Below are 27810 nucleotides of genomic sequence, written 5' to 3' on the forward strand. Positions count from 1 at the left end.
GCAAAGTTTCATAATGATATCTATAATTTCAAAAAAATTCCCTATTAGCCCATCCCCATTCACCCCCATTCGCTTAAACAGTGGTTCTGATATGCTCTATGTCGGCCCGCTGTAGCTTTCCAGCAGCTTGTTGACCAGGTTGTCCACCCAGGTTGTGATCGTGGAAGGTCCTAGATGTCATTTTTGGTGAACAACCTTTTACAACGCTCCATGTCCATAAAATCACTTTGCCCCCTGGGTATACTGCGAATTGTGATCTCCATTTATTTACAGGAAGTGAATGTTATCATGTGAATTTGATTTAGTTGTTGGTGTCTTATAATCCCGAAGGGGATGGGTCCTTGTTTGGACATGACACAATAATAAAAATTCATTCATTCATTCATTCACACAACAGTAATGGTTGGATACATGCATTAATTAGCTTTTTATTGTTTTCTGCAGTTTTTTAAGATGTGCTTGTTTAAATTAGCCTACTGTTTATCTCTATATTCATTCCTAAATAAACTAACAAATAAATAAACATGTCTTACACAGTCTCCTTTTTTCTTTTTCTTTTACAATTGTCATGAATTCAACTGAGTCATTAATTGTTTTAATTTTTTTATTAATTGTATTTTACAAACAATTGATTAAACAGAAAAGGAATATTGAAAGTGAATTGGGGGAAACCAATATGTGTGACTTTTATCATTTATTAATTATGAGTTTTATATTATTTTTGGTTCATCTAATGACATCAATTAATTTATGGATAGGCCTACATTTATTTATTTTTGACATGGTAAGTATAGCCTATGGTCCTCCATAGCCTACTCTCATGTTTTAAATAGCCTATCATAAAGAAACATAGTTTTCAATGTGTGGGACAGTAGCCTATACAATAATGCATGTTTTTGACACATGGCATGAAATGTTGTGTTTCCTCAGTGTAATTGAAGAAGTGTTTGCATTCTTGTGCGGTGAGTACTTGACCCGGCTGGGCTGGGGCTGCAGAAGCAGTTCAGCCTCCAGGCGGCACGAACTTCAGCTGACAGCACAAGAAGGGAAAAAAGCTTCTTTGACGTCAGCCACGTTAGAATTCAGTTGACCAAGATGGCGGAGGTGAGCGGGTTGCCGAGAAGAAATCACTTCGAGCCCAACGGCAAAAGCCCAGCAGTTGACGAAGGTAAACCCCGTTTACTGATTGTGTCTAGCAGGTTTATGAGGGTGAGCCTAGGGGGAGGAAGATTGAGAGTCTGAATAATATATTTAAAGTGGTTTTGATCTGTCGGTGTTCGTGTTTTGTGAGCGGTAAACTCGCTTTCCCGTTAGCCAGACGCTTCTGTTTTCAGCTGGGGGACCCGCCGTCTAACGCCAAATTGTGTTCCCCCTGCTAGAATATGCCTCTCTTTTGTCTAGATCACAAACATGGTGTCAAAACAGCCCAAACTGTTTATAAAACTAGCCCACAGGAGATGCATTTCCCTCTCCAGTCAGTGTTGTCTCTCGCCGCATAAACACTGTTTTAACTTTCTCTGAGCAGCTGTCGTTTGAAACTGATTCTGATCAGGATACAACATTCAAACGCGACACCTGTCGGCTCAATTGTCCAGGACCGTCACTATCACCACCTGGCCCGCAGAAGAGCAACAGCTTGCCCCTTGGTGTTTTGTCTCCTAAACCTCCTCATGGCAGTTGTAATAGTCAAGCGCCCTGTTTTGGTTTTAAGCTGCACCGTTTCTGAACTTTGAAACCGTCCGCTTTACACTCGTTTCCTGCTACCTAACGACATCTAACATGCTTTAATCTTCTCATCCCACTAATGAGGTTATTTATAAATAGCCTGCTCTATTATTAGTCCGTTTAGTTTGCCAGCACTTATACACTTAATTATGTATTATTTTGTCATATGAATACAACTACATGGGTGTTTGTAAATCACCTAGGCCTGCATAAAAGAAGGCATATTTTGTTGGCCAGTAGACTATGATTAAACCGGTTTGATTGTTCACATTGTTCTTGTGTAGGCTGCTGTGTTATGGTTAACCTCACGAGTCACAATGAAAATAAGTAAAATATTTTCCCTGGAGGTAAATGCAGGTTCCTCACTTTGTGTCCCAGTGTGGTGTTCTAAGATATAGCCTAGGTTAGTTTCAATTGCGGGTATTGTAAATTAGTACTGTATCCACATTAAGCTTTCAAAGTAAATGTGATAATTGTTTCTTTGTTCAGGGTTCTTGACTTGCAGTGTTAAGTTTTTATTTTATTTTTTATTCTGAAACCACCAAATATTCAGTAAATATTGGTAAATAAGCAAGGGTCTGTTGTTTTAGAGCTTTGTTATTCCGTTTGTTGATCGACACATTAGCAATAACTTTGATAAGCAAACAATCGATAATCGAGCATGAATTTGAAATGTTCTCAGTTTTAAAGCCTCTCCTATTTGAGTATTTTTCTAAATATATTTCTTTGGTCTAAATGATGTCAAAGTGATTTAGGTTTTGGGTTGTTGGTTTGAATTCTTTTTTTCATTATTTGTATACATAACACAAAGCAATTCATTTTAATAATACAAAATCAACAAAAATAAAAGTTATCGTCAGTTGGAGGCTCTCCTCGTCCCTTATCATAATAACCTTTATATCTACTTTCACTCAGGCCAGCTGACTCTGTGGTAACAACATTCACTGGCCGCAGCGGCTCTTAATCTGCACTTTGTCCTCAGACTCCCCATTGGTCTGCTTGCTGCACTTGAACATTTGTCCTCATTGACTCTTGTCCAGAGAGGCTGTGTCAGGATTTCTTTTGGTGCTGGTATGAAGGGGAACTAAGGCAGTGCACCTGCATCTTAATGCAGACTACAATGGATTATTCCTCGTTCTCCACCATCAACTGAACACATGGCGCCTAATCATTTAAACAATTAATTTATTTAAAATGCATTGCCTTGATGTCACAAGGCTAGAATATGGCGTTGAAACACTGTGTTTGAGAACTGGCCCTGATCACTGTTGCAACGGTAGAGAGGAGACATTTGCACTAGTTTTCCCAACTTTCTGAACCCTTAACTCCCCAGTGTTTTCCCACAAAGCCCAAAAGAATATGTCATAATAACCAACAAGACATCTTCAGAAATATTACAAATCACTTGCACAATTTTGTTTCAACTTCATTCTCAAATGATTGTTAAGCCGTTTCTTCATTTCTACATTGAAAAAGCCAGGCACACTGCCTCTTTAAAGGATGAAACCTCCCATATTTAGACAGCTGGTTAAGCTAAGTGGACCATGGCCATATCAAAGTCTGCCTCAGATATAGTGCAGGAGCCCAGGGAAGGCAGAGCTGATTTGGGACACACTGCTAAGATGTAGGCTAGCTTGCGTAGACACAGTTTATTCTTGCATGCATAGTTAAAGATAGACCCCCATTAGAACTGGAGAGATGCAAGACTACTTGTTGTGTGATTGTGTGATGCTTCATGCTTTGTGTGTGCGATACAAATCCATCTCATCCATTGGTAACTGTGTGTAATTGTTTTGGTGTGCAGGCAGGACAAACATGTAGGCCAGTCAACATCTGCTTATTTCCTCCATAAGATAAGAAGTAATGTAGCTTATTTTAGTTCTGACCTCGTTCTCCTTGAGCTAGGGAATAGGACGCTGCATTAGCCAATTTATCGTAAAGTGTGAAGCAGACAGTAAATGCACATGACATATCAGAACAGCTAATGGGTTTTCACCGGCTGTTATGCTTCCTAGCATCTCATGCTTATTGTATTTAGTCTCTCACACATTCTGCTGCTCCTTGCAGTCCAAGGCCAGCATAGTGTCTGCTTTGTGTGCTTCCCTCTATGGCTGCAGTGTGTGTGCTGTGTCACTTCATCCTGCTGAGTGCCCCAGTCTGGACTGGATGGGAACCTGCTACCCCACACACTGAGGAAATGTGCATAGGGCTAATTGGTGTGCGGAGCAGATTACTGTAACTGCTCCATGCTCTCAGCGGCTGATTCTCAAACACTTGCACGGCTTAGCTGATGCAGCACCTCCACGTTGATCTTTGAATGCCCCATTTACAGTGGTCCTCCTCTTGAAATGGTGCCAGGCACGGCCAATGCTTGGTTGAGAAGACAAACAAGCCTGCATTTCCATCACTTGAAATAGTTTAGAAAACAAACGCAGAGCAAACAACTGAGGGTACTTGCCTCTTGTAATGTGAATTTTGCCTAAATCATGGCCTTTGGTTTACAGTTGTTAATAATCCAATTTGTTGTTTGATTTGTTGATGATCTGGCGGTTTTGTTTTGTAATGTCACATACACAATGTGTGTGCTCTGCACTACCAGAGGACAAGTTTTTACTGAACTTGTTTAGTACAGCATTTACTGCTCTCCTCCTGCGTCAACCACACAGGTGTGGCATCAGCATCCCTCTGAGGTGTGTTGTTCTGTGTCACCACTGTTGGTGCTCTCTCAAGTGAACACACAGACCTGGAGACATTTGGTTTGGAAGTCTAAACCAGCAGATTTAACGCTTCTTTAAAAACAACAAAACAACCCAACTCATGACTTTCATATCTAGCTTCAAATTTGGATATTTATCACCATCGAGCTGAAACGATAATTTGACTCACTTTTAAGTCGGATTCAACCTGAAACTTATATATTATATGTTATATGTATAGGGTCTGGGGCTGTTTGTCTGATAAAATAAGATATTTGAAGATGTCACCGTGATTTCAGGAAATTCAAATCATTGGTGTGATTTGTTTATGTTGGTTTTCCTAAACCTAATTTGTTTGTGGTGAGAGAGAATTTGATGCTACAGCTTAGTTTAGAGGAATGACTATTCCATTGAAATATTTGGATGAGTAATGCTTGATACTTGTCACACCAGTTCATTGGAAACTCAGGTATATGACCAAGTAATCGCAATTTTAGGGAGTGTCATCTTAATCCTGCACAAGTCAACCAGTCTGTAAAGGAGGTGGAAATAGATGATTGTCTTATGCCTGTAAAGCACGGAACTAATTGTTAAAAAAAATCTTAATTTCTTAATAAAGCTTGAAAGAGATCTGTAAATTACTTACATTTGAAAGTCTTTAGAGTTTAGTCACATCAAATAATTTATCACCGATTATTAATTTTTATTTGAATACGTGGAATAAACTAAAGGCAAAAGTTGTCTCATTTCCTGGGTCTCATGATAAAAAATACTGTATATGTGGGTGTTGATCTGTTGGTCAAACATTAAAATACATTTGAAGAAGTCACATTGGGCTTTTGGGAATTGTGTCAGATGGTTTGACCAGTTTTTGACATTTCATAGGCATAAAGATTGATCAATAATGATTGATTGGTAGCGGCAACAAAGACGAGCTTCTCCTCTGCATGCACTACAGTTTGTGGTTGAGCACACTTGCTTCTGCTGCAGTTGTGGCACTATGGCAGGAAGGAAGGAATGGTGCCCTTTCAGAGGAAACATGTGCTTTTGATTTAAAAGAAGACTTTCACAGCAACATCCAAATGGCAGAGAAGAAAAGTGTGAAAACAGTGTCCTTGTTGTAACCTCCCTTTCTTGTGTCCTTTTTGCAGGCCCCTTTTTACATTTGTGGATTTTTCAGCACAGGGCTATTTTGGAGCTTGACCTAGATGTGTAGCCACAAGAGGAGATAACAGTATTTAGCCTAGCACAAAAACAGTGCAAAGATTCCTGTTTGACCATAGAGGACATTGTACTTCCTTATTAACTTGTCAGACCGAAAGTCAGTCTCTCTCATACAAACGTATGCCCATTTTTAAAGTGTTCTCTTCTCCTTCTTCTCACTTTACACCCATTGTCAACATGCACCATCCTGTTATCCAACCAGTGTAATTGTATACCTCTCTCTTTACTTTGTCCTGTTTTTATAAAGGCTTGAGCAGCGTGGAAAATGTCCCCATTTTCAGGCACAGGCAGAGGCCTCCTTTAGCCAGACCTGAAGACCTGGAAGAGGAATTACCTCCCAGGACCGAAGCCCTACACTCGGGCACAAGCCTCACCCCTTCCCTAGACGAAGAGATGGAGGAAGAAGAGGTAAAGCATTGCTGTAATTCCTGCCGTGCCTATTGAGGAGCTTGTATACCATATCTGACTAACTTCTTTGTTTCTTATTTCTCATTTACTGCTCCCAACCTTATCAAGATTTTTTTTTTCGTGAGTACATACTTTACATTTTAGGGAAGGAATAGGCGAGAATCGAGTGAGTCCAATTAATGCTCTCTGTTTACCATCAATTAATGGAAATGAGTGCTGCATCTGAAAGTTATTTGTATTATTTATTCATCCAATAGTTATTTTCTCAATCAATTGAGTAGTTGTTTGGTCTTAAAAGACACAAAGACACATTTATTTTTCTTCAATTATTTAAAATAATGAATAATTATCGATAAAAAGGTTATTAATTGTTTAAGCGCCGGTAGAAAGTTCCCATGCTATTTCATGGTGGTAAAAGAAAGATTGAAAGATTACAAGCAGAGAAAATACGTTTTGTGTATTTACGAATAGTTTTATATTATATTTAGGGGGATAAAATACAAATCTACTTTTTTTTTTTTTTGGTGCATTATACAGTTCTTAGATCCTAGCTGTGTCTGTGCTTTTTTGTCGTGAACGTCATCCTATTTTCCCCCCTGACATTTCGTTGGCTGGTCTTTCACTTCCTAGTCTCCATGAAAGCTGCCGGCTCAGCAGAGTAATCACTTAATGGTGCTACGAGGATCTTTCAATATATATGAAACGGTTTCCTCTCATGTTCATAAATGACATGTAACAGCAAACAAGACCATCAGTGCAAAGAATGCTATTTTAATATAGCTTTTCTTAATGCCTTTGTCATGGGCACGCTCACCCTGGAACTATAGCAGGCATAGTAAAAACACTTTTGTCCAAAGGGGCTGCTAGAATTAACAGAAACTGAAAGTTCCTCGGCGCACCCTTTTTAAAAATCTCACAATATCTTGGAAGCCCCTTGATTGATTTGCTAACTCATGTCTTCAGGCTGCGGTGGAGGAGGAATCGGCTCGGCCCATCCAGATCGTAGTGGCTAACGGGGACGAGCACAGCTTTGAGCTGGACGCTGCAGCGCTGGAGAAGATCCTGCTGCAGGAGCACATCAAGGACCTGAACGTGGTGGTGGTGTCTGTGGCCGGGGCCTTCCGCAAGGGCAAGTCCTTCCTGCTGGACTTCATGCTGCGCTACATGCACAGCCAGGTCAGACCAACAATGTGTGGTGATCCTAGTTTCTTCTGGCTATCAAAGGAACATACTCGTGTGGAGATTACTATAAAAAGAGAAAATTATTCAGTGCTTGATACATAATGTCCTCTGGAAAACCTGGTCTAAAATAGTAAAAATCCAAATATAATATTACATTTGGGTGTCTCAATCAGTTTAAAAAATCTGATAGAAAATAATTGTTCCAAAGTATTATAAAATGTAGTACCCCAAAAATCCAACACGTTTCATGTTGTGACACTAACTGCCACAGTGTTGATTTGATCAATTCCAAAGAGGAATAAGCTGCTTCGACGGATTTTAAAAGGTTTGCTCAAAGATAGAGCCATGTACAACTTCATACTGCATCAAATTAAAGTTGGTCAGCCATTAACATATTGTCAATCATGACTAGAAATGCTTTCAGACGCAGTTGCTCCAAAATAGATCATCAGTCATAAAGTATTATTATAACATATCAGTCCTGATCAACAGACCGTATACGTACCCGATTAGTTTCCCATTTGTACTCAATTTGAAAGGCTCCTGCTTGAGGTGTGTTTACGTGTGCTCAGTAATCATAACACAGTTCAGCTCTCCTTTGTGGCTGTGTAATATTGTGAAACATTGGCGCTCAGTGGCGATGGTGTAAACAGGTGGGCTAAATAAGCTAGGACAGCAGATGAGATTACAACCAGTATGGACATGTGTGCCAAAATGTGACGAGCATAGACGAGTGCTTCCAGTTCGGCGTCATACTGAAATACTTAGTCAGCCAGGTGAGTAAGACGGCAGGAAGGTGTGTGTGTCATTAAGACACAAGGGTGCTTTAACACACTCACACTAACACACTCTATCTTCTCTTGAGTATGTCAATCTAACAGCTGTGACTTTCTCCGACATAAGCATCAACAACTAGTCCTTCAGACCTTCTGGTGGCAGCTGGGCTAGTCACACAGAAGATGCCAGGATCGCCTTACACTCACTTGCACATACTCTCTAACACACACACACACACACACACACACACACACACACACGCACACATCTAAACACAGACAACAGGACAAAGATGTTTATGACCGTTTCTCACAGCTGTTTTGCAGCATGAATGTGGGCATTAATGTACCACATCTGCACGTGTTCAGTCTGATGCTATTTGTTCATGCTGATTTATACTGCATCGGACTTATAGTAATAATTATATTATTAGATAGCTGGTGTTTGTTTGTATCAAATAACAAATCACACCATCTCACTCTATCACAAGATCATTGATGGGCATTCAACAGGGATGTCAGGTTGTTGTAACCAGGAATCAGTGATCATGTCAACTTTGCTTTGCAAATCAGCTATTTGCCTGCGTGGCTTGTACATTTCCGATCGGTGGTCAGGGATCTCCTCAACTGTCGGCCTAGAAATATATACAAGGTCACAATGTTTCACGACTGACTGATTGTTTTTGTATTTGAGATGAGTGGCTCACGATGATGATCCTGCCAAGATAAACAATAAATCATTTTCTATGAGCTAGTAGTCAACACAGTTTTAAGGCCCGGACACACCGGCCCGATAATCGCCGTCGTAGAGTCTGGCGGGGGCGGGGACACGAATCTGTTTGGTGTGTGCCGTGAAATCGGTCGTCGTAGATGTCGTCGGGCGGGCAGTCTTTCAGTTGGAGCAATTTGATTTGTGGAGGGCTAGCGAATCAGTGAAGCCCGGAAGTGAGGCGGGTAGCACAAACAGCTAACAACAGTTAGCCATTGTTTTAATGTGTTTGTTTGTTTCGTTCAGCGAGTACTCACATGCATCAACCCTTGTTGACTGCTCGACACCATGCTCGACACTCTCAGATAAAAATGGTGCTCTTTATGGTCCATAAATATAAATATGTATTTCTATCTATGTTTGTCTAGAGAGCCGTCCCATCATTTCCGGCTTCCGTATTTTTTCGGGCCACAATACAGATTAGCGCCGCCTGCTGTTATGGAGACATTACGTCCCGCGCAAGCGCAGAGCGTACGGAAAGTCAGCAGTCGGCTTGGTGTGTTCTTTGCACTTTTTTGGCCGCGACGGGAAGACTGGAGCTGCCTGAATCGGCAAACTCCATTTTCGTGTAGTCGGACTGGTGTGTCCTGGCCTTTAGGTGTTAATATGCACATTACATTTCTCAAACCTGGACACAGGGATTGTAAATATTGTTGTCACAGATAAAATAAAAATAATTGTTTTCCTCTGGTTAAGGCCATTAAATACAGTAACAATTAACAGTACATTATTTCACTACAAATAACCAATCATCTAATTTACAATTTTTTTCACTTCTCCCTTCCTCTTGTCTGCTGCAGGGTGAGTCGTGGATGGGCGGTGATGATGAGCCACTGACTGGGTTCAGCTGGAGAGGAGGCTGTGAGAGGGAGACCACAGGGATTCAGATCTGGAGTGAAGTGTTTGTGGTGGACAAGCCCGATGGCAGCAAGGTAGACTATTAACAAACAAAAATATACCGTAAATCCTCATGAGCTTTGAATGTTGTCCCATGTGGTGCAAATGAATCTTTTGTGAAAACGTCGTATATACTGTATTACCATTAGATATTTACCCATGTAAACATTTAAGCTAACAAGCAAAACAACAAGCACCATATTTGGCTAAAGTTGGCAGCTATATTTAATGAATTGCATCTCATCCCAACAGGTTGCTGTCCTCCTTGTTGACACTCAGGGAGCGTTTGACAGCCAGTCCACCATAAAGGATTGTGCTACTGTGTTTGCCCTCAGCACAATGACCAGCTCTGTACAGGTGAGACTGACAGATAGGAAATACGCTGTTGCTTTCCTCTCTTTTAAAATGTTGGCCTTTATGTCTCATGTCTTTTCTTCTCCTTTTTTGTTTTCAGGTGTACAATCTCTCCCAGAACATTCAGGAGGACGACCTACAGCACCTGCAGGTTGGCCTCATCTTTCATCCTCTCAGGAAAGAGTAACACCAAAGTCTGTTACAGTAACTCCTGTTTTCTGATCATCATTTACTTTTTCTCTCACATGCAGCTCTTCACAGAATATGGCCGTCTGGCAATGGAGGAGATCTACCTGAAACCTTTCCAGGTACTGGCTGCTTCTGTTGACCCTGTGTACATGCATGTGATGCAAGTCATGTATTTGTAAATAATGATATAAAGGGATTATTAAAATATAATTTATTTTATATGAAATGTAACGTCAATTATAATGGATGATGTTACTGAACGAAGGAACGCTTTTGTCAATCATTGATCAGGGAAGTGATAAATATATCTTCACATTATTATCACAGGTGTAACGTGACTGATTGTGTCTCTGTGATGTTGGTGGTGTGTTTTAGTCCCTGATGTTCCTCATTCGGGATTGGTGTTATCCTTATGAACACGACTACGGACTGAAGGGAGGCAACAACTTCCTGGATAAAAGACTGCAGGTGAGAATCATTTCTAAATCCAAGTCGATTGTTTTTTGACAAAACATGTTGCTTTACAAAGAAAACGCTATCTTCCCTGTGTTTGCAGTCACTCACTTACTCGCTGTCAGACAATCCACACCAGACATAATTAAAGCCATGGCATATTTGCTTAAGGCGTTGTGTGTGTGTGTGCAAACATTCACATGTCAGTCAAAGGCAGCCAACACACACACTTTCACTGTCTGGGTCAATTGTTTTTTGCTGACATAGGTCAAACAGCACCAACACGAAGAGTTGCAGAATGTGAGGAAGCACATCCACTCCTGCTTCTCAAACATCGGCTGCTTCCTACTGCCACATCCTGGCCTCAAGGTGGCCACCAACCCGTACTTTGACGGCCGGCTGAAAGGTGGGATAACAGGAAAAAATACACATTTACTTAACCAGAATGAAGAGCGAAAGCTAAAGCATGCTGGAGATAAATGTCATGCTCCAGAGGATAATCAAAGTGTGTGTTCCAGACATCGATTCAGATTTTAAGAAGGCCCTGTCCGAGCTGGTGCCTCTCCTACTGGCCCCAGACCGACTGGTGGTGAAGGAGATCGGAGGCAACAAAGTCACCTGCAGAGATCTCCTGGAATACTTCAAGGTCCTGCCGCATTTTATTAAAAGTCACACATGGTCAATAACCGCTGGCTAGTCTTCTAACATGGATTAAGTTGTTTGAAAATAACAAAAAAAACAAGCTTTAGGGTGAATGTTAATTTTACAAAAGAAGAGTCCAAGAACCTTTGCATGCTTGTGCCATAGCTCCCCTCAAACTTGTTTGTTCCCTACTGAGCTAACACTCAAAGAAACACTCGTGATAATCTCCTTTTTATTTAACTTTCCTGCAGGCTTACATAAAGATCTACCAAGGTGAGGAGCTGCCTCATCCAAAGTCCATGCTGCAGGTTAGTGACCATCTCAAAACTGACAGATCTTACTGAGCTTACACACACACTGGAGTTTAACTGTAATCTCCTGAATCTCATTGTCGTTTCCTGTTTATCAGGCGACAGCAGAAGCCAACAACTTGACTGCTGTGGCAGGAGCCAAAGACATGTACAGCAAGAGCATGGAGCAGGTAAGGACTGGGTTTACTTTCACAATCAATCAAACAACCCAAAGGATGACCACCAGGTGTCTTTAAGGAATAGAAAAGTGCAGTCTCTGTCTTTATTCTAATATTTACAGGAGGAGAGCAGCACACAAACTGTTTAAATCCAATAAAATCTAATACAAATCCTGCAAAACGGGGCACAGACTATCCAACTGGAGTGGCACACTGCTGAAAAATTTATTATTTTATTTATTTATTTTTTTGCCTGTGTAACTTTTACTGCCACCTCTTTTCCTCATCAGGTCTGCGGTGGGGACAAGCCATACATCGCCCCGGCCGACCTGGAGCGCTGCCACGGGGAGTTTCGCGAGCACTCTGTGCATTTCTTCCGCTCGGTGAAGAAAATGGGCGGCAACGAGTTCTGCCAGCGCTACCAGAACCAGCTGGAGTCAGAGCTGGACGAGACCTTCGGCAACTTCTCCAAGCACAACGAGGGCAAGAACATCTTCTACGCGGCGCGGACACCCGCCACGCTGTTCGCCGTCATGTTCGTCACCTACATAGTGTCTGGGGTGACGGGCTTCATCGGCCTCAGCACCTTCGCCGCCCTCGCCAACCTGGTGATGGGCATAGCGCTGATGTCGCTCTGCGCCTGGGCCTATGCAAAGTATTCTGGAGAGTTCCGGGAGGTGGGAACGACCATCGATCTGTTGGCCGAAACCCTCTGGGAGCAGGTGTGTGTTTGTGTGTGTGTCCAGATGAATCTGCATTTTGTGGCAGGAAAAAAAGATAATTTAAGATTATTTTTTTTATTTATTTTTATATAAATACCTGTTGTCCAAAACACTCAAATGTTCCCTTTCCTGTTATATTTAACTGGGAGGCAGATTCAGCTTATTTTAACAGCTGGAAACCGAAAATGTTGATAGATGAATTTAACGATCATTGGTTTCGCAGTCATAAAAACTTGGGGGTTTTAGGGTCAGATTAAGATCTCCAGGAATATAATGATATATAGTGCATGTGTGTCTGTTGTTTTTATCTACTGATTATGCAATTGGTGTCAGCTGCAGTTACCTATACTGGTTTGATTTTCCCGCATTGCCTTTGATTTCTAGGTGAAAGCCTGTGAAACAAGAACACATCCATCAGTTTTTTTATTTCCTTCTATCCACTTCATACGTTATGTGTGTCTTCTGTGTTGTCGTCACATCCCACCATCCTTCTCACAAACACCTTTCTGGTCTCCCTCCACACTGGACACATTTGTTTGCTCTCACTCTCTCTTCATTCACTATCAGTGTTGTTCTCCTGAAGACTCAAGTACATATATGAACTAAGGGTGGTTGTGTCTATATTATGAGATCATTTTGGATCCAGCAGCACCTCATGTCTCCTCTGACTTCTCCCTCCTTCCTCTTGCTAAACAGAAGATGGTCAGAAAGGTGAGAGGCGCCTCTTCCTGTTTCTCTGATCACCTGCCTGCCGTTCTCAACTTCCTGCCTCATTTCCTGCATTTCCTTTTTTACTTTCTCCTCCGCCTCCTGCCAACGGTCCCAGCATATTTATTCTTATGGTTTAACAATTACTGTGTTTTCTCAGTCTTTCATCTATATTTCTTTTTTCTTTATTCTTTCTCCTTACTGCTATGGCGCGTAACTTTTTTCATGTGAATGAATGTCGGTTACATTCAAGCCATCGCCAAACCAGTTGACACAAAATTGATCAAGACTATCAACTCCACAAAACACTCTCCGTAATTCGCAGTTTGGCATTGTTTACAAACTGGTGTCGCCCCCCTGACACTGAAGAAGGAGCTCAGAAAAATACCAAGCAGCACCCAACATTTTTGCAGTTATTTTCTACTGCTAAGAAAAAAACCTGGCAGTACAACAGAAGGTACACAATCCATGCATAATCACCGAAGGTTAACTTCAATGTTGATGTGCTGACCTTGTTGTTTTAATTACCTAATGAATTCCTCATGGGGGCGACAGAAGTTACGTGCTATAGCTTTAACCGCCTCTTCAAACTTCTGTGTGTCTCTCTCTGTCAGTCTTGTTCCTTGTGTAACTGTCCCGTTCCTCCCTGCTGTCCTCTCAGGTGTTTTCCATACTTTTGGAGCCGGTCAGGAGCCGCCTGGCTTGGCCCGTCTCTCTCCTCCCTTCAAAAGCCACGCTGGGACTCGGAGCTCTGTCTCTCAACAACAACTACAAGAAGAGCAAATAGCTGCTGGACAACTGGCCCATTTACAGACTGCTAAACCTCCTTCTTATCTCAGTTTGCTGGCTTCTTTATTGTTCATTTTCAGTCAATTGTTGCTGGATTCTTCAACTTTAGTCCCTCTGAATGTATCCGACCACCTGCAGGCCAGGCTCATCTCAGGATCTCCAGGATATGAAACTCGCCCAAACGGTTTTTAATGGTCTTTTTGATAGATACCAACATTTATTTTTTATTAATTTTTTCCAGTTGAAGAGGTTTTGTTCAGTTCTCCTGTGAATCTTTTGTAGATGATTTTTGATGTGTTTCTGTTTTTGTCATGTTGGAGACAACATCCTGTCTTTTAATTCAATGTGTCTTTACTTCCCTAACTTTCCTTCTTTCAGTTTCTTTGTCCCCTTTTACAAACTGTTTTTTTTAGACAGTCACTTGACTCATTCTGACACAAAATCCTCTTTTTCTCCTCTCTCCTCTCCCGCAGGTGTTGAAGCCATTAAGTGAACATTATATGGAAGACAACGTCAGACAGTCGGTGGTCAACTCGATCAAAGCCAGCTTGACAGATCAAGGCTCGAAGAACACCAAGTTAAAGACTCACTGACCCTCTTACTCCTCCTGATGTTCCTAACCCTCCTCCTGCCCACTCGCTCAATGTGTTCAATCCTAGAACTGTGGAACTAGTTCAACACCAAAGCTTCCCCCACTCCCCCTCCCCTAAAAGCCCATCGCTTATTTGCTGTTTCAGCCCTGTAGGCTCACTGTCTGCCCTGCTCTCCATCGCCCCCCAGTGCCTCAGAGCAGGAACTACATGTTCATTAAAAGACTGAGCAGAGAAGCCAGAGGTGTGTAGCCTCTTGCCAAAACGTGAACTGAAGGACCGCCATCTTCTCCAGTGTGCCATGCTGGGAATGATGCATCTTGTGTTGAAATGCACACTGTAGGCTGATACACACACACACACACACACACACACGCACACTCATACTCTCACACACACACACACACACACACACACACACTGACATCTTTGCTGGTAGCGACTGCACTCGCTTCAGGATTGAGCTGTTAATCAGGGAAAACTGACAATGCTGTGGGAAGCTGTTATCAGCAATTGATGCAAACTAAAAGCCCTTTTCTTTGACTGAAAGGTGAGACACTTCAGTTTACTTTCTCTTCAGCCTGTTTATTTTCGTTTCCTACAAGCACAAAAACTAACTGACTCGGAAAACTATTGAGGTGATTGTTGTATTGTTTTTGCTGGCTTATTTCAGTCAAATCAGGTATTTTTAAAAACGGATTTTAATGAAGTGAAAGTAAATCGAAAACTGTGTCATGGAAAAACTGGATTTTAAATGTCACATGTCCAGCCTGTCTCTTTCTACATATTTTAGCTGAACAGTTGAGTGCAGGAAATCAGGCAAAATCTTTTTTTATTTTTCCCTGCCTGCTCAATTCATTCAGTTTTCTCTCTCATAACATTATTAAAGGCGTGATAATAACCAGGTAACTTAATCAAACTCTGGGCTTAGGTTGCTTCTAGGCGAGTTCCTCTGTATGTCTCTTGTGTCTCTCCCTTTTAACCTTTTGTGATTTGTAGCCCTGAAGAGAACTGTAGAAAGCCTTGAGCCTCTCAGCTGATGTATGTATCTGTTTTTAATGTAGAACTCGCATGTTGTTGATTTTTATCTGGCCTTGAGTGTCTTGTAACAGAGCTGCCAGTTGTTTGACCGTCTGCATGGTTTTAAGAGCTACTTTGTCGTAGCATTAAGCTAGCTACAGTAAGAGCTTTTAGAGCCCAGGCCTCTATAGTCAGGTAGCAGGTGAGGACTGTCATGTTTCTTATTAAAGCTGCACTAGCCTAAATACATAAACCTCTTTTAGCTCAAACTCCTGTCACCCTTTTTAAAGGAATGATTTGACATTTTGGAAAGTACATTTATTTGCTTTCTTTCATCGAGTTGGATGAGAAGATTGATCCCACTGATGCTACAGTCAGAAGATTAGCCGCTTAGCTTAGCATGGAAACTGGAGGAGAGGGTGACGGAGCTAAGACTGTCTACAACTTAAAACATCTGCCTATTTGACCACAGCCAAAGCTCGTTAATTAACTAGTTTGATCCAGTTTGTTAGATTCTTACAAACAGAAATGAAAAAATTTGAATTTCTGGTTTTATCCTGCAACGCTCGTTAAAACTAAATTTTTCTTTCTTTCTACGAATTACACGTGCTACTTAAAGAGCTTTAGAAGTACTGATGAGTAGATTATATATATTTTTAATACCTGTACAGAGCCAGGTTAGCGGTTTCTGGGTCGGCTAGCTCTATATTCAGCTGACCGATGAGAGTGAAAGGGAATAAGCATTTCTCCCAAAATGTTGAACTGTCATATTTTCTTAACCGACATCAATTCATTCTCTTGAGCTGCCTTTTCACGTCTCTTCACAAGAGTTGGATAAACCTGAATAACTGGACTCTTCTCCGAGAAATATGATACTATCACTAACAGCTGCGTCGCATCTGTCTGAGCTCTTGATGCATTGATTCCATCCACATTATTTCTCAACTCAAGCGCCAGTCTCTTACTGTACAGTCTCTTTCTGTGTTCACATATTACAAATCGGGCATGTATGTTGAATTCAATATTTAAATAAACTTTATATACATTTTATAGTGAAGTCAATTGACAATGACTGTTTTCTTTTTCTTCTCTTGATCAACTTAACATTCTGTGGTTTAAAGAATGATAATTTGCTGCTGTAGGGGTTACACTAGGTTTCTCCTTTTCATGAGGACAGATGTTATTAGAAACACTTGGTGTGAATACTTCTGATAGGAAATTGTTTTGATTGTAACGAGCGGGTTGGAGACTGTCTGTCTGCATTTTAAAGATATTTCTGGTAATTTATTTTTGAATAAAATGTTTACCTATAAGAATAAATCGTCAATTAAATTATTTTGGTTCCTGATTTTGTTTGTTCTTTACAATCTTCCATTTACCAACAGTAAAACGCATTCCTTTGTGACTTCACTAAACCACTTTTTCACACAAAGCACTTTACTTCCAAAAATCCAAAGCACAGTGTAGCACATTTCTCAGCAGTTGTGTAGAAAACCACTGTGTTCAATTCTATCATCTGTTTAGCATGATATAAACGCAAATAAAAAACATTACCGGATCTAATTCAGCCCTAAGTAGCTGTTTAAAGGTATTAGATATCAAGGAATATCTGGGTGAATATACTAGGCTGAATGTGGTTCTCTTAAAGTAGCTATCAAGATTTCTTATTATGCATCAAATTAACACGATTAAAAAAACACACATGTTGATTGCATTATTAGTATTATCATGAATATATGCAAGAATACTTATAGTCTGTTGAATTGTAGTGGAGCTGCTAAGTGCTACAATCTTTCAATGTGTGATACAAGCATGAAAATTGGCATTGGCAGTCCCCATGGGTCACTTGACAAGAACATTGTCCAAGACAACAAATAAAATAAAAAACGTTTTAATGAAAAAACCCGATTAATTTCTAGAGAAATTTTCAAATTCATAATTTCAAATGTCTCGGACAATTTTCTTGTCAAGTGACCCATGGAGACTGCTCATACCAATGTTCACGCTTGTAACATCAACTGAAAGATTCTGACGAAAACAAGTACTTTGCTGCTCCACTATTGCCTCAGGGTGGCAGTGCATCTTTCCAGTCATTCATAAATTCTATACCTGACGGCATGGCGGAAGACTCTGCTTGCCCCTTGTAACCCATATGTCCATGTTGTAACCCCAAAGTGATTTTTTTTATACAAAAATAAAAATAAAAAAAATCATCTGTAATGCAATATATATATACAATGTATTGAACCTGAAAAATTATATACAGTATATATATATATATAACTCGATAAGCCTTCTTCCGTCACCCTTCGGACAACACAAATTAAGATGTATGATGTGAAAGAGATAATTGTGTATTGTGTGGAATTGTCCGAAATAATAATAAATATATATATATATATATATATATATATATATATATATATAATAAAAAAAAATCTTTTTTTTTTTTTTTTCAAAATTCAGGTTCAATACATTCCAGTAGGTTTTAGATGACATGACATGGTTTCATTTGTCCCAGACCTTCTGGTAATGATGAGCATCCTGACAGACCGTTAAGGTGAGATCCAGCTCAGTTTTTCTTTTTTTGCCCACAACTTCATTATTTGGGTTGTGTACCTACCTGTACGTAGCCTGGTCCTACCTTGTCTCGCAAAGCCAGACCAAACTTCAGCAAGTAATATGAGGTCCTACAAGACCATCGTACTTCATTGCATTTACAGACTACTGAAGGGGAATGAAAATTGAGCGGAAGTATATAGGCGGGCGGTGCCAGGCTAACCTGGATGTACATCACCGAAGGCTTACCTCATGTAGATGCGCCGACGGTGTTGTTGTAGTAACTCAGATTTCCTCACGGGGAGTCGGGGACGACTAATGTAACGCCCTATGGCGTTAATGTGGCTCTAACTGCTGGATGTGTAAATTAGAAACGGCTTAAAAACAAGTTCACCACATCTACATTTAAGGTTGATGTCAGTGTTGTTTTAAGCAGCCATAAAAAAGGCGACTCAGTTAATCAAGTCAGACCTTTAGGGACCTTTAGACATTTAGAGGACAATGTTCAGGGAAATTTCAAGAGGAAAATCAACCTTAAAGTCACTACGAGTAAGTCGGCACGTTGGCGACACCTTTGAACAAAAGCGGTAGTATTTTTACGACGCCAGCTGTCGTGAAGCTGTTTTCTAGCTCGTGCAGGGCTTCAAGATTCAAATAATCAGGAAGCAATATAGGCTAGTGCGTGTCCGTGTGTTGAAAGTGTGAGGGCACCGGACTCTTTTCGGCTCGGTGAGAGTGGTTAGTGACACAGCATCAACTACACCTGATTGCAATGAGTTGATCCATTGTCACCTCTCACGGAGCTGAACGAGTATGTGTCCCCACACAAAGCGAATGAACGAGAGACGGCAGTTAGTTATGGATCACGAGGTAATGTGTTTATGTTGTTGTAAATAATGACTATTTCAGATGAATAATGGTCATCTGATGATGCTGGTGAGGCAAAGTAAACTTTGTTTTAGTAGGCTACCGCTCATTCATTTAGGAGTAAACGCTGCAGTCTAGGTTCGCTCCGTGAAACTGTGTATACGTTGCTTGGCAACGCCCTCCCGCCCGCCTATCACTCTCCGTTTTACCTTTTCTTCATTGCATTTTCTTTTTTTTTCTTTGATGGTTCAGCCCCGTTATCAGTCATTATGACGACAAATAGCCTAACTGTCTCAAACAAGGCTCCCGCTCCCCTTCTACACACAGAGAAATGGAGGTATCATTTCCGTACCTAAAGGTACATTTTTCAGAAAAGTACCCTGTAAGGTACTAAAATGGTCCTGAAGGTGACAACTGTGTACCTTTGTTTGATTTTTAAGGTACAAAAACATTGCTGCCGTCAATGGGTACAAAATTGTACTTTAAAAAGCTTAAGGTACAGGCAATCAATGTAGCAACCAGTGATCTAAATAGAGAATTGTTCCCCCTCTCTCAATACATGTAACATTTAAAAAATATGAGGAAACTTTTTCAATTAATAAATCATTAATAAATGATTATTAATCCAAATCCACTCCTTGCCCTGATTTAATTTTTAAATGGAATTAACTAGCCCTAGGCTATGATAACATAAAGTCTTATGTTAATGCATAATATATGTACACTGTAAACTGTTCAAATATATATTTCGAAAATTATACTGAACAAGTAGCCCTCAGCGTTTTGTTTAGTGCCCCCTGATCTATAGGTTAAAATAATCAAAACAAATGTTTTTCAGGTTGTGGTTACATTGCATTTCAATTAGCCAACAGTGTTTACTCTGGTAGGCATAATGGCGCCCGATGTTGTCCCGTAAAAATCACATAAGAAAATAAATTTCGGCTCTCAATGTGGCTGGTTAAGGTCCGCTGCGCCATCCAAACCACCATGCTTCATTTTTCATCGTTTGAGTGCATTTCTACTATGACGTGGAAAAGCAAAGCTACGCCTGCTGCGCCCGGAGCGCCGCCGTGTGTGTGTGTGTGTGTGTGTGTGTGTACGTGTGCTCAGCGCGCTGCCCTCGCAGACGGGACACAGCGTACACAGTCACCGCCAAGTCAACCCGAGGCACCACTACGGACATAAAGTAGGGCACACAGGTGCAGCTCGTCCAGCTCTGAATTAAGCGGAGGGATTTTGTCAGTTGGAGTCACTCCGCGCCTCCGCGCGCATTCAATGCCTCTCGTCCAATGAAATTACTCGGAAACGAACGTGTACAACTGTGGATCGTCTGGTTCATTTCTGTCAAGTCAGTGGCTATGGATATGATGACAGCATGGCGACCAACAGTTTATCGACCCTATCAACGGAGCAACTTATAAAAAAATGTTCGGAAGCAGGAATTAACATAAACGAAGAAGAGAGCAGAAAATTCAGGGGTAAGTAAATGGTTGTAACATTTTTGTTAGCAAGCTAACTTTAGACATTCAGTGTGGCGGAGCTCAAAGGGTGCGCAAACACCAACCACATAGCAACGGTTGTTCGGCAAAGTGTCCATTGTGCCTTAACGGTAGCCCTTTTAGCTCTGTTAAGCTAACTAACCTGGCCTACAAGGGCCAACAAGAGTCAGTTATCAAATAAGATGGTGGTAGCTCAATAAAACGAAGGGAAGTCGAATGTTCATTTGCCGCCCACATTGCAATGAGTCAAAGCCGTTGAAAAACGTCAATATTTGCCTTTTTAAATGTTAGCTAGCTACATCAAGCACATTTAGTCATACTCTGTATTTGAAAATGCCCACATTGCAATTAGTAAAATCTGTTAAATCGTCAATAGCTGCCTTAAATGTTAGCTAGCTACATCAAGCACATTTTAGTCTCACTCTGAATTTAAAAATGGGTTGCACTACCCAAGTTGGCAGGGGCACCAGTATTGGCGCGGTCTAATGGAGCCCCTGCCAACTTGGGTAGCGAAACCTGTTTTTGCTGTGGCAGGTCCGTTAATGTTACATCCATGTGGACCAACTGGCATTGCTAGCTTTGACAGCTTTATGAAAATCGTGCTTGGGTATATAGTATCTCTATTTTACCATTTTATATTGTGAATTCCGTGATAAATATATAAAATTGTATTCGGAACAGCCCAACCTTACAAAGACTAAACATTTTTTTTGTCTGTTAATTGAACGTGAAAATAACAGCAGCCCAACTCTACCATTTCCAACGTTTGTCTTTTCCTCAACACATTTATTTGCAGGGATGCTTGAAAAATGTTGAAAGTATTGTCCCATAACGGTGTTTTAATTGTGCATGTGTTTGTGTTTTATCTCAGATTATCATGTGGATGGGGAAACGGTTAACTTAGGACTCACTGAATCCATGGTGGGGCACCTATTTGATGGTTCTTTCAAAAAGCAACTACAATTTAGACAGTTTGTCACTGCACATCAGCACAAGGAGGGTCTCGTGCAAGAGCCAGTCAATTCTAACTCCACTGAGGAGCACCAGCCACAGCCTTTCACAGATCCAAGGTAAGATAAGTGCATCACTATGATGCTTTAAAGGGAGAGATGCTTGTCACTATCACTTTTTGTTAAAATCAGTAAATATCTCCATGACCCAGCTACCTGTCAGTACTGTGTTTGTGTTCGCGTACACTGAAAAAAAAAATGCAGTCTTATTGCCTATGCTCTGTAAACGGGCATGTTGCTTGCTATGGTGGACCCCGTTTGTTTTACCCATTTACAGAGCCTAGGCTGTGTATTAAAGGGGACTTATTATGTGAATTGCACTATTTTAATGTTTTTAAACCTAAATATGGCCCGAGGGGCTCCCCGTGGGCTCATAGCGTATCAAAACACACCCCCACCTCTCCTCTTCTCACTCCCTCCCTTTCTGAAGACAGCCTCAAATCACACTGTTGCGCGGGAAATCCGTGGTACACGTCATCTACTGAATCCACAAGCATAACCACACCCTCTGCTCTAGGCTGAGTCCGCCTCCACAGTCTGTCCACAGTGGAATATATCAAACGGCCGGGCAGTCGAGCCAGAGTTAGCTTGCTTCTGTAACATTTATCGAAGTATTAGCTCATCACTAGGATAACATTAGAAGCCCGGGCAAGCTACAGGGAGACTAGTATGCTGCTGCCAGGCAGAATGAGCTTCACACACACCCGGGGAGCAAGCCGCAGACCTCCACGCTGAAAACTATTTTCTGTCCGAGACTTTTTTTCACTTATTTGGCCTTGCACCAGGCGGAGACCTGGGGTTTTCCTGCTCCGGGCTCCCCGGGCGTGTCTAGCTTCTCCCGGTGCACATCGGGTACCGAATTACAAAACACAAAGTAATACGCACGTAATTATGGTTAAAGTGCGCTATTTGTATATCAGTGAAGGTACAGATGAAGGGTAAGGTGTGCTTAGTGAGTTACATTAGTTCTTCAGCATGAACGGCCTACCCGAGAAATTAGCATTGTGCTTTTGCCACTGTAGACTTTATTAAAAAAATATCACAAGGTGCCCCAGATGTGGACATGTATGTTAGAAACAGATAAACACGATTTACATTGACAATGTTTTTAGTGGTAAAAACCATGGCTGGCTGCGGGCTGCACACGAAGCTCTGGTGAATAAACGTTGCCATAGCAACATTAGGCTGTGGGCTGGAGGAGTGGCCACGGGAGCGGCCAGCGTCTCTGGATGGGCGGGGTTAGCAGCAGCTCACTTGTATACAGAGAATCAGGCCAGTGCTCAGAATAGGCACAAACTGGCAATCGGAGATATGACAATATGCAGGATCTGGGCGTTTTTTTCAGCATATAGGTACATAAAAACCTACTAGAGACTTCGCAGAACACATAAAATAGTCAGAAAAGAGCATAATATGGGTTCTTTAACATTAGCTCTTTGACAGGTAGGCTGGGGAATGTGAATTCAACAATATTTTCTATATAATGTGATGCTGTAGCCATAAAACAAAGGCATATTCGCTTAACAGCAGATATGCATTACAGATGTGACACTGCTACAATTGTAAAGGTGAAACTCTGAAAATTGGAATATCTTGTAAAAGTCCATTAAAACATGAAACTTTCATATATTCTAGATTCATTATTCCACGTAAAGTGAAATAAGTGAAGACTGTTTTGTTTTACTTTTGATGATTACAGCTCATGGAATGAAACAATACAGTATCTGGGAAACATTACAACATGACATTATTACACCATGTGAGAAAAGATTTAAAATAAAAAATTAGGACATTCTGAAATTTTTTTTTATTCTAGATTTATAAATAAATAAAAAAGTATAGTGAATGTAGAACATATGAAACTTTCACCGTAAGAATTAAGAATTAAATCTGTATCTTATATGGAAAAAGATGTTTTTCAAAATATTAAGCTACCTTAGGGGAAAGACAATATATAAAAATAAAAAATAAGGTACAGGACAAAATGTTCTTTTAACAAAATGAAAATATAATTATTATTGTTCTGATGATATTGGTTGTCTTCTCATTTGCATGGGGTGTGGTTCTAGATTTATTACCAAGCTCTTAAGTTTCTGAGTGAGCAGGAAGAACAGGCCTTAACTTAGACATAGCTGGTTGAGGAATTTCTATTGAATGATGTTTTAGCTGCCTCTTTAAAATGTAGTTTATTTTATAGGTTGTCACATACTGTGGACATATTATGCCTTTCTGCACTAATGTCATCTTGTTGTCTTGCAGCAGTGAAGTAACTCGCAACCGAATTCCTCTGGGGATTGGCATTCCGAAATTCCCGCGAGATGTTCAATCAAAGCTCGATGCTGGGGGAGTGGGACCGTGTGTGCAAAAGTTACGCAACAACATAATCAGAGGCTTGTATGAAATGGTTGCAGAATATACACTGTAAGTACTTACAACCACTTCTGCTAATACAACTTGACTACTTGCTGCCTTCATTGATTGTGAATTGATCTTAAGACAAAACTAAGGGATTGAGTTTGTTCCTAACTTTGAGCTAGGTATCCAACCAATGCAGAATACACCCAGGTTGTCAAGGCGCTGGTTGTGAAATATCCTTTTCTAAGAGATGTGACGGGGAACGGCTATGTAAGTTGTATTTTTTTAAATAGTTTTTAGTAAAAATGTAATGTTTGTTTGTAAAACAGTATTGTTACTCATTCCTTACTTGCTGCAATATTAATTTTTACTAGCACACCTGGCACATGTCCCTCAAACGTAAATTCAAGGCTGAACGTGCACCTCTTGTAAACGACTGTGAAGTAAGGAAGGTGAAGGAGAAGTTTGGCAACAAAAAGCAGTCTGAATCCACTACGGCATCTGCTGGTTCAGCACAGATGCTCCGCGGTCGGATGTCAGCAAGTCTTACTGATGTAAGTCCATAGGATATTGTTTGTCAACCAGTACTGTATTAGTGTACAATGAGTGCACTGACTTTTAGCATCTATCTGTCCTTTTTGCCAAAGGAAATTGGTGTTGGCGAGGACTCCAGCACAATTGAGGCTCATGTGAATGTGCTTCAAAACGAATACCTGAAGACCCAACCAGACATGTCTACTGTCCATGACCGGATGGTCCGAACATTTCCGTGGAGAAGACGTGAGATTATGGAAGGAATGACTGTAGAGGATGTTCTAATTAAATATCCACACCTGAGGATGCCTGCTGAAGTGAGTGGAAATGCCGAACTGTTACAGTGGAGTTTTGTCAATCTATATGTAATTATTTTGGATATTAGAAATTGAAGTGAAATCAAACTGTTAGGTTATATAGGTAAGGTAATACAGTTTTCAAATAGTTTTTCATTATATATTTTCAAGGCAGTATGATAACTTTATTCACAGCTCCCAATTAAGTTTGTTTATAGTGTGGAGAGTTGGTTTAAGTGTTTCTTTAGTGATATGTGCTCATTATAGGCTATGACAGTAAAGCCGTAGAGACACCCTTAACTGTGATGAGTACATATATTGGACAGAAGTGAGGTATTGCTTTTATAAAACAGAAGTATGCCAATACACACTACTTCAGTTTAAAAAATCGTATTTTATTAAAAAAAAAAGTATAAAGTGCTATACGTGTGTTCTACAGCTTTTCAACGAGGTTGACCGGATTCATCAATCACAAAAAGGCTTTGGTGATCGCTTCAGGGAGGGGTTCGCCAATGTACTGACAAATGTTCTTCAACTTGCCAAGGGAAAATCTCCCATAGCAAAACAGTACAACGAAACAAGACAAGATGCCCTTGCTGAAGATGTACCAGGTAGTGATGATCACCTTGCTTATTAACCTGATGTAATTAGATCTCTGTAATAACCACCAGGTGCAGTTGAAAATGCATGCGATTGTGAAAGTAGTATATTTTTATGTGTTGCAGGAATCGACTTCAGGGCCGGACTGATCCTGTTGCCACTAATCTTCAAAGAAAAGGTGGAACACTTCATTACAATGGGAGAGGTAAGCGTCTGGATTATCCAACAATATGACTGCTAGTAGACCTTGCATAAAAATATGCACAGAAAGTAATTGTTTACTTTTTCATATAATAGGATGCAAATTTCTTGTCAGGGGCAACAAAAATTTCAACTTTTTTCCCCCCAAGAAATTACAACAAATAAATAAATAACATAGGACTCTAATAGAACTGTTGACAAATTTGATTTGATTGCAATAAAAGTGCCAATGAGTTCACAAATTGACTGATTGGTAACAAATTATAATCATTCCCTTTTGCATGTTTTCCTTTCATGTAGGGCAACCCTGCTACACCCTATCCTACCATAAGACTGCTGGATAATGACTGGAAAATGGCGATTGCCGGAAGAGCGTTGAACGTGGTGAAAGTCGACGGAGTAGACGTGTGCCAGTGCACGGGCATTGAAGACGGTTTCATCACAGCCTTCAGTATGCATTTTGTTTTCAACATTGCATACCCACTGCACCTGAAAAATACTCTGATCTTCCTTCAGAGGCGCATTGTCAGTATTGTAGAAGAGGGCGAGAAGACACTGCCAGTGACTGTACTACGTGTGATCAATCTTCTGTGCTAAACCATTATGCCTCCGATGCACCAGTGCCCTATGTGTCCTCGAAGGACATTTACGCTGTTCAAGTTGATGCAACATGTTGGCATTGTTCATGCCCATCAACCAAATTTTAACGTCACCTGCGGTTTAGGTGATTGCCGGTCAACTTTTACCAAATATCATTCTTTTAGAAAACATGTGTACAGAAAGCACAGACACTTTGTATTTAGACCTGAAAATACAAATGACTGTCCCATTCAAGAGTCCTCAGTGCAGCAGGGAAGTTCAATGACTGATCCAAGTGGTTCGGATCCCGAAACGGTTAAGCCCAATTTAGACAATTTATTGGAGGATTTCAGAGATAATCTGTTTGGATTCATTCTTAAATGCAGAGAGGTAAACCTTCTACATTTGTCAGTACAACAAGACATCACCAATGATGTCAAATTTCTATTTTGTTTTTTCAAAGAAAACTATGATTTGTTTATTTCTCACCATCTTAAAAACAACGGTTTTGATATTTCCAAGTGCCCTGAACTTCAACAAGTTTTGCACTCATCGGATTTCTTTGAAAAAGCATATGATGTCGTCCGTTCTCCGCACATGATAAAAGAACGCTGCAAGGCCAAGATGGACTATACAGAACCTGTACATTACACACTAAGAGGCTCTTCAGGAAATACAATTGGAAGCTATTCCTATGTTCCCATCTCTGAAGTTCTAAGGAAATACTGTTCTCATGAAGATGTCTGGAATAAAATTACTGAAAACAATGAGGACAAAGATGAACAGCTTCTGTCGGATTATACAGATGGTGTTCATTTTAAAGAACATTTGATTTTCAAAGAGCATCCAAATGCAATAAGACTTCATTTGTATGAGGACGAATTTGAGATTGTAAACCCTTTGGGCTCCAAGAGAACTAAATACAAGTTATGTGCATTTTACTACACAATTGGAAATCTAAGTGGAATGTATAGATCTCAACTGAAGCACATTCACCTAGCTCTGCTGGCTCGTTACTCACATGTAAAACAATTTGGTATGGACGTCATACTGAAACCCATGTTAGATGACCTAAAACAGCTTTCAACTGAAGGCTTCATAGTAAGTGTCAGTGGAAAGGAGCACAAAGTTTTAGCTGCTTTAGCAACTTTTTCAGCAGACAATCTGTCGGCACATATGATTGGTGGCTTCCGCATGTGTTTTAACTCAGGTCGAATTTGTCGTTACTGTATGGCAACCTATTCAGAAATTAAACAAAAATTCCAGGAAGATAGTTTTATTGTGAGAACAACTGAAGTCCACAAATATCATCTCCAGTGTGTCCGGCATAACAAGGAAGATGCTGCTTTGTACGGTGTATATGGCCCTAGTTCATTTGATGCACTCAGTTATTTTGATGTAACTAAGTCTCTACCTCCAGACATCATGCACGATATGTTGGAGGGAGTTTTACCACTGACAATGAAGTATGTTATTCGTGAAGCGCATACACAAAAACATATTACTATAACTGAACTAAATGACGAGCTTCAAAAATTCTGTATTGGTCAGAATGACAAGGCCAATCAACCTGTGCTGTTGTCTGAAAGACTTCTCCGGACTTCTGGAATCGTAGGAACAGCTTCCCAAAAATGGTGTCTCTTTCGATTGTTGCCTTTTATAATGGGGCACCGTATTCCTCCTGGCAGCAGATACTG

The 27810-nt window shown here is 40.6% G+C and overlaps 2 protein-coding genes across 2 annotated transcripts; both read left to right on the forward strand.

The window, feature by feature from the left end:
• Nucleotides 1-1095: 1095 nt before the first annotated feature.
• LOC307258007 (atlastin-2-like) lies at nucleotides 1096-16939 on the forward strand (the record flags this gene model as incomplete). Its single annotated transcript, XM_080037387.1, has 14 exons — nucleotides 1096-1168; nucleotides 5893-6053; nucleotides 7017-7229; nucleotides 9581-9712; nucleotides 9930-10034; nucleotides 10132-10182; nucleotides 10283-10339; nucleotides 10596-10688; nucleotides 10941-11079; nucleotides 11192-11319; nucleotides 11567-11623; nucleotides 11725-11796; nucleotides 12075-12506; nucleotides 14477-16939. 14 exons carry the CDS (start codon nucleotides 1096-1098, stop codon nucleotides 14594-14596), a joined length of 1833 nt encoding a protein of 610 aa, XP_079893513.1. The 3' UTR covers nucleotides 14597-16939.
• A 3475-nt stretch (nucleotides 16940-20414) lies between these two features.
• Nucleotides 20415-26131, forward strand: LOC307257602 (sterile alpha motif domain-containing protein 3-like; the record flags this gene model as incomplete). The annotated part of the gene is made up of 8 exons (XM_080036860.1): nucleotides 20415-20517; nucleotides 21410-21608; nucleotides 24086-24173; nucleotides 24278-24457; nucleotides 24551-24754; nucleotides 25173-25344; nucleotides 25459-25538; nucleotides 25835-26131. 8 exons carry the CDS (start codon nucleotides 20415-20417, stop codon nucleotides 26129-26131), a joined length of 1323 nt encoding a protein of 440 aa, XP_079892986.1.
• Nucleotides 26132-27810: the final 1679 nt, after the last annotated feature.

This window comes from Ammodytes marinus, assembly GCF_949987685.1.
Source record: "Ammodytes marinus genome assembly, chromosome: 11".
In the NCBI taxonomy this organism is placed as follows: domain Eukaryota; kingdom Metazoa; phylum Chordata; class Actinopteri; order Uranoscopiformes; family Ammodytidae; genus Ammodytes; species Ammodytes marinus.